Source organism: Ciconia boyciana, chromosome 1 (genome assembly GCF_034638445.1).
Source record: "Ciconia boyciana chromosome 1, ASM3463844v1, whole genome shotgun sequence".
NCBI classification, from domain to species: domain Eukaryota; kingdom Metazoa; phylum Chordata; class Aves; order Ciconiiformes; family Ciconiidae; genus Ciconia; species Ciconia boyciana.
Genome location: NC_132934.1, coordinates 30,429,339 through 30,436,082, shown reverse-complemented (window position 1 = coordinate 30,436,082; position 6,744 = coordinate 30,429,339). Strand labels below are relative to the sequence as shown.

The 6,744-nt window shown below is 36.2% G+C and overlaps 1 protein-coding gene across 1 annotated transcript; it reads right to left on the bottom strand.

Moving 5' to 3' along the window:
• Positions 1-4,209: 4,209 nt before the first annotated feature.
• On the bottom strand, positions 4,210-5,668 carry GPR85 (G protein-coupled receptor 85). The gene has a single exon (XM_072872293.1). It carries the CDS (start codon positions 5,666-5,668, stop codon positions 4,556-4,558), a length of 1,113 nt encoding a protein of 370 aa, XP_072728394.1. The 3' UTR covers positions 4,210-4,555.
• Positions 5,669-6,744: the final 1,076 nt, after the last annotated feature.

Below are 6,744 nucleotides of genomic sequence, written 5' to 3'. Positions count from 1 at the left end.
AGCTCTCAATGAATACAAACTAGAAGGAAGTTGTCTATGTGGTATGCAGAATTGTACAGTCAACTCTCGGTTGTCTGTGGGTGTGTAACCCAGGTTGCAGATTAGCAGTGCTATCCTAAAACAGAGCAGGAAAAAAAGGAAAAACACCCACCATTTTTCTTTGAATTTCTGATCTCACTTTTTACTTCAGCTTAACTTCATTCCTTGATAAATGTAATAAACACAGGAAGTTCTTATCTAATGTGCATATGTTTTGTATCACCTATGTTTATAGCTTTACGCGGGTTAGTCTACTCCATTTCTATTTTCAACAATTGAAAGCTGACTGCATAACTATGAAAGAGCCCTGCAACCCAGTTTTATTCAACATTTGTTAAAAAAAAATTGTTTGTCAAAATACCTCTCTAATTCACCTCAAAAATCATGAGAGTTCCCTTTTACTTCATTTTTTAAACCCATGAATAATAACAGCTTGCTGCAATACTGGACTCCTATTAATATAAGTAAAATGTTCACATGCTTGAAAGGCAAAGCAAAGACAAAACAACTGAACAAACTCAATGCGCTTAAAAGGAGATAGATACAGTGGACTCCTCTACCCCCAACGCCTAGAGACTGACGGAAAGCCATTTTGTAATAATATTTTGTAGCTGTACCAAAACCAGCATTAACTAGCCAATTAATTAGCATTAATTGGCTAATTGGCTAACTGTACATTTTATTCATTTAGAGGGTCATTAGCACCGAATATGCTTTAAAAAAATCGTATGTTCTTGGGCAATGCAACAATATCAGTGGTTTCTTTATGAAGGAGTTGGGAAAGGGGAAGTTGTTTCCTGCTGCCCCCTCCCTATTCTCATTTTTCTCTACATAACCTAGATAGCATCTACTTCATGACCAAAGCCAAAAGACAGAGATACCCATTGCACTAGCCAAGCGTCATGGAACGACAACTCCACAAACTACAAAGGCAGCTGGAAGGAACTGGCGGTCTCTCTCTCTTCAGGAAGGGAACCCAGACACTGACAAACTTTGGGAAGCTGCTGCAGGAGCTTATCTACTAGGGAGGAGGGATGGCTGAGACACTTCTTAAGGAGCAGGAGAAATATAAGACTCAGTATATGAAACATTTAATCTTGAAGAAGGATTGATGGAGAGGCTGCCACAGGGCCAGTGGGGCAACAGAGGACAGGAAAGCAACAGGGGCAGACAGTCTTTTCTCCAGGGAATCTGTTCTTACTCTTTTTTTCTGCCACCAGAAAAGTTAAAACTGCTAACTTCACATTACCCATGAACATTAAAGAACAATGCAGATAAAAAATAGTGTGATATTCTATTGCTATTCTGAAAAGAGTAACCTACCAGCCCTGTATTCTAGCTTTGGCAACAGCTTAACTCCTGTACTAAAATGAAAGCAAAAGGCTTTTCATACTGTGACACAACAGTGTACTGAATTGGAATAAACCTTCTTGCTCCTTTGAATTTATACCTTAATACATTAGGTTTGATATGCTGACTAGGATCAAAATGACACCAATGACAAAAACTGCAAGCACTGCTTTAATTCATGTATACATGTAATTCCTGTAGGAATCTCTCTAAACTACTTGACATCCTGTGCCAGTGAGTTTCACTGAGTAATAACTTTGCATAAAATGTTACTTCATATGTTGCCTTTTAATTTCACTGAAAATCCCCTTGTTCTTTTAACACTGAAGAAAATAAAAGGAAATACTTTGGTCACAAGACTTCTTACTGGAACAATTACAAAAATTCACTTAAAAAAAAGTTCCTCTCCTCTGTCAGGTAGTAATACAGTTGCGTGTTTTTCAGTTATCCAAAGGAATTATATTCATATCAAAAGAAAAACATTTAGCAAAATATTTGCTTTCAGACTTGTTTACTGTTTATTATTTTAATTTACATCAATTACTGCTTGCAAAACTTCCAGGGAAATAATTTTAAATTGTTTTATTTTTTTTTCTTTTCCCACTGCATAGTAAATACAGCCTTCTTAGTATTTCAGAAGCATAGTACTATAGAAATGTTAGGGCCTGCTTCTGCTCCAAATGAAGTTAATGGGAAAACACCAACTGACTTTATTAGGAGTTAGGTCAGGCCCCAAATTTACAGCTTTTGAAATTTCATAGTTGAAAATTTTCTGGCTAATCTTTAGAACCGTCTACTTCTAGAACTATAACACTATTTACAACTTTATTTATATGTACTTCTTTATTACAATATGTAATATCAATGTTCCTTGTAAAGGTTACTATTTTATAGAAATTAGACTGAAGTTATTGCCAATCAACCTTTTAATAAACTTAAGTGGGATAACTTTCAGAATTTTTCTCAACATACGATTCAGTTTTTATTCACTCTTGCTATCTTTGACAATTGCTTAACTACCTTAATTTCAAAGCCTTTTTCAGTGTAATAAAAAAGTCCTTTTGGTAGGAGTTTATTGGTCCCGTTTCAAATTACTTTCTGAAACATTCTTGTACTGATGAGGACTCATTATTTTAGCAATTTTTCTGTTTCAACACAGTATATAAAGCCATGCCTCTCAACCAATCAACCTCAGTATAAAAGTGTAAGTGAGGTCAAACAGATTGCTCACTAAATCTTTGATCAAGTTGTCTGATCACATATAGACACAACTCTCTGAATTGTTGCATATGTTGTATAATGTTATCATACAAATTTAAGCATTTCCATTATTGACTGCTGCTTGTGTATGTATATATTAACTTGCTGGTCATAAAACTACAACAAAGGACAAGATATACCAATACTGAATTAAGACCTCTAGTCTTGTCTCTCCCAAAATTAAGAAAACTCCTTGTTCTTTATGATTGACCAACTCATGATGTTGTGCTTCAAATATACACATTTTCCAAAATTAAACTGTGAAGTTAATATCAAATACTGTGTTGTAACTTTAAATATAACTGACATATTAGAACAGATAGATGGGTAATTATGATAAACTACACAATAGTGCTACTGTAGATAATATCATTTATCAATCCTGTGGTCCCCATCATTCATGCATTTACAGTTTGGGAATACAGTGACTGCAAAGGATAATAATTCATAATGGCTACATTCTCAGTACTTCATGCTAGCTCACTAGACAAAATTAAAAAGGTTAATTGTATAACTGGAAAAATGTAAAATTTTATTCCAAGAAAATTAACAAGCTACACAGGTAAATTTTGGCAAATGCAACTTTATATTGAAATCCACACATCTGTATCTTAAAGAAGGAAAGACTCACAGACTCTTAATGTATTTCTAAAATACTAAGAAATCATATTATATGCTTTCACAAGTTAAAACTTAAATAATTTAAAACAACCAATACACCAAAATGTGCAGAAAATATAAACAAGACTGTGCCTTCAGTAGAATAAATGCTTCACAAATTGTGCAAGATATCATACTAAGGCTGCGGTCTCCCCATGACAGCTGTCTTAAAATATAAACATACATCAACTGCCTGTGTTTCTCAGAACAAACTAGAAAGGGCGGCACACCTAGAAAAAAATCATATCATCCCAGTGATGTGCATACTGATTTTGGGAACCATTGGAGTAAAAAGGAAAAAAGAGGACTAAGTGATCTTTCATGCACTCCCAAACGACTGACCAGAGTTATTGATTCAATTTTCCTTGCTTATTTGCTTCAATGCTAAACAAAATGGAAGATACTAGATAACCCTTTAAGGCAACATGTGTTTATTCTGTATAATTATAACTGTTCAATTATGACTGGATATTATCATTAACGTTGCCTAACAGACTGATATCTAGCTTTTTAAAAAATATAAATAAGAGTCTATTAAACTTTATACCAAATCAGCAAAAACCACAGAATACAGTTAAATGTTAGTAATTTCACTGTTAAGGAAAATGGTATTTAGAAAGAGTAATATATTTGGAAAAAAAAGTAAAGTCTAAATCTGAACAAAAATACTGCTTTGGAATGCTCCCCAAAACTTACTCACAAGGCAAACAGATTTGTAAGTGTGATAATCCAATAATGCATGGCACATCTTTAATCAGTTACAGTACTTGAGTCCCCAGTTTTCAGTCTTTGCAAAACAATAATTGTATGAAATGTTTTAAAGGTCTTCAGATCTCTAAAATTAGTTTTATCAACACATTAACCTCATATCAACTTAATTTATTAAGATGTCCAATGCTAATCTTTTTGATGGTCTTATTTTATGTAGTGATATACACAGCATTTAGCACTGATACTTAGCACCTGCTACTTTCATAATCTAGATTTCAACCACATAAAGGAATTCAGGGCAGTAGTTCAGTCCTTTGTTCTTAATTACAAACCTTCAGCAGTGGTCAGCAGGAACATGTTTAGGTTTAAAATAGGATTAGAGGTGAGCTATTGCAAAGACTGCAGAATGTTGCCCAAATCCTTACAACTGCTGACATCCCATTCTTGATTTTCTTCTCAAGACATGGCTACAGGCCACAATTGCTTAGCAGAGAATGGTAGTGTTTCACAAGGCTAAAGATTTACAGATGCTCCCTCATATAACACAGTAAGGTTCCCTTGGTAACCTGGATTTTCTGCAGTAAAGAAGGGTTGTGCTGAAACAGCGCCTCAGCTCCCTGTTGGAGAAAATGCAGACAAAAGGATTGATTCCAGCTTGGGCAAAACTCATCCAGACAGCAGCCGTTAGAAATCCCCCTGGTACTACAGGCCCTCTTGCAAAAACTCTCCAGTAACAGGCTACCAAATAGGGACCCCACAAGGTCAGAAAGAGGAATGTCATGATGTAGAACATTCTGCTGATTCTCTTCTCCATTTTGAACTCATCTAAAACCAGTAGCCTTCTCCTGCCTGTGGTGTTCGCGTTTTGCCTGATTCCCAACAAGGTTGGAGGTGTGGGACCCCTTCCAAATCCAGCCAGCCAATTAGCAGCTGCTTGACCACTTGCTCCAGGACCATGAAAAGTCCAGTTCTGGCTCACTGCTGCAACAAACTGGACTGGCTTCATTTTCCTGCGATCGTGAACAAAAAATATCAGCTTGAGGTAGACAAGCTGTGTGGCTAGGAGGATAAGGGCAAGAAGAAGCATAAATCCCAAGGAATCATTAGCCCTGAAGGAACGATGCTGGAAAGTGCATTGGTCTTCCTCCCTAATGAACGAGTAGGTGCCCACATCTAAAACTGGGGGGAAAGCCATGGCTACAGAGAGGGTCCACACCATACAGATAACGGCCAAACAAGTCCAGAAGGTCAGCCTTTTCGTATAAAAACGGTGGTGGGCAATAGCTAAGTATCTGGTGACGCTTATGCAGAATAACATGAAAGCAGTGTGAAAGCAGGACAAAACCCCCAAAAAGGCAATCACTTTGCAAGTAAGAGTCCCATACGTCCAAGTAGAGCCATTTTTTACAGAGGTGAAAACAAATGGGAAACAAATTGCAGATCTGAGGATATCTGAGCAGCAAAGATCCAACAGGAAGTAGTAAGGAGCTCTATGCAAGGTCTTATCTTTGACTAGCAAAATGGAGATCAGAAGGTTACCCACCACACTGACTCCTATTATGAAACCCAGTGAAGTCAGTTTCAGAAAAGCTGTTAAAGGAGAGAGATTTTGTAAAATGTTGTCAGCTGCATGGCTGTAGTTCGCCATAGATGGATGGATGATATGTATATTGCCTCAGTCAAGTCTCATGATCTATATATAAGAACAAGGAAAAAATAGATCCATACATCTTACTGAAAATGTAATCCACAAACAGAACTGATCTTGTGTCTAGTCATACAGTACATCCTCTTCTTTCTGATTTGTCATGCCATCAAAATATCTGAAAAAAAATCGAGCTATCAGTTCTTAAGTTAACAAGAAATGATGTCAGAAAGTGATAACAAAGATGTTAATTTATGGAGAACCAAATGAAGTTGTAAATTTGAGTACTATTGTTTGTTTTTAAAAATCATGAGGCTTTTTTTTTATACTTACTGTTTAGCATGATTGATTATTGGCATTTCACAGATTTGGCTTGTTACAGTTTCAGAACTGACCGGTACCCCTTATATTTGGTAGCATATATAATATTACAGTTAAAGCCTCGGTGATTTTATGAATCAAAAGATTCCCAGTTTGCAAGCCCAAGAGTTAATCACTGACATCTTTTAAGAAAATCCCCAAAGACTGCTGATATTTTGACATTACCTACATTTATTTTATGGCTACAGTATTTGTCAATGTTTTAGAGGCAGCTGCTGTGTTGATACGGATCACACCCAAAGAAACCCTGCAGAATTTATGTTTTTTAACCCAAGTCACCAAAGCACATTAATCACACTGTGTTAGTTCATGCACATTGTAAGAGAAACAGTATTCATTATCCCCCTCCCTTCCTCCTATAAACCATAATTTTATCATTTAGGCTTTCAAATAAACAGGTATGCCAGACAGTCGATAGCACTATGCTTCAGGGTCTCCCCCCCCTCGCTTTAATGCAAATCTTTAAAGCCTCAACATAATTCATAATAAGCAACGGTCAGTGTAAATACTGAGCAAAAATAGGCAACCCACCCAACATATAATGCCCATCCTTTCGGGAAGGCTGGTTTTGGTTATGCTTAAATAAACATATAATAAATTGATTTTTTTAGCTAATTAGGGCTCCGCGATTCCCACTAATCCTCCCAGTGAATCGTACCGGAACACATTTCATGCAATAAAATAAAATAAATTAAAGA

Excerpts from the sequence above, each read along its gene's own strand:
- GPR85 (XM_072872293.1), bottom strand. The coding sequence starts at position 5,668 with ATGGCGAACTACAGCCATGCAGCTGACAACATTTTACAAAATCTCTCT.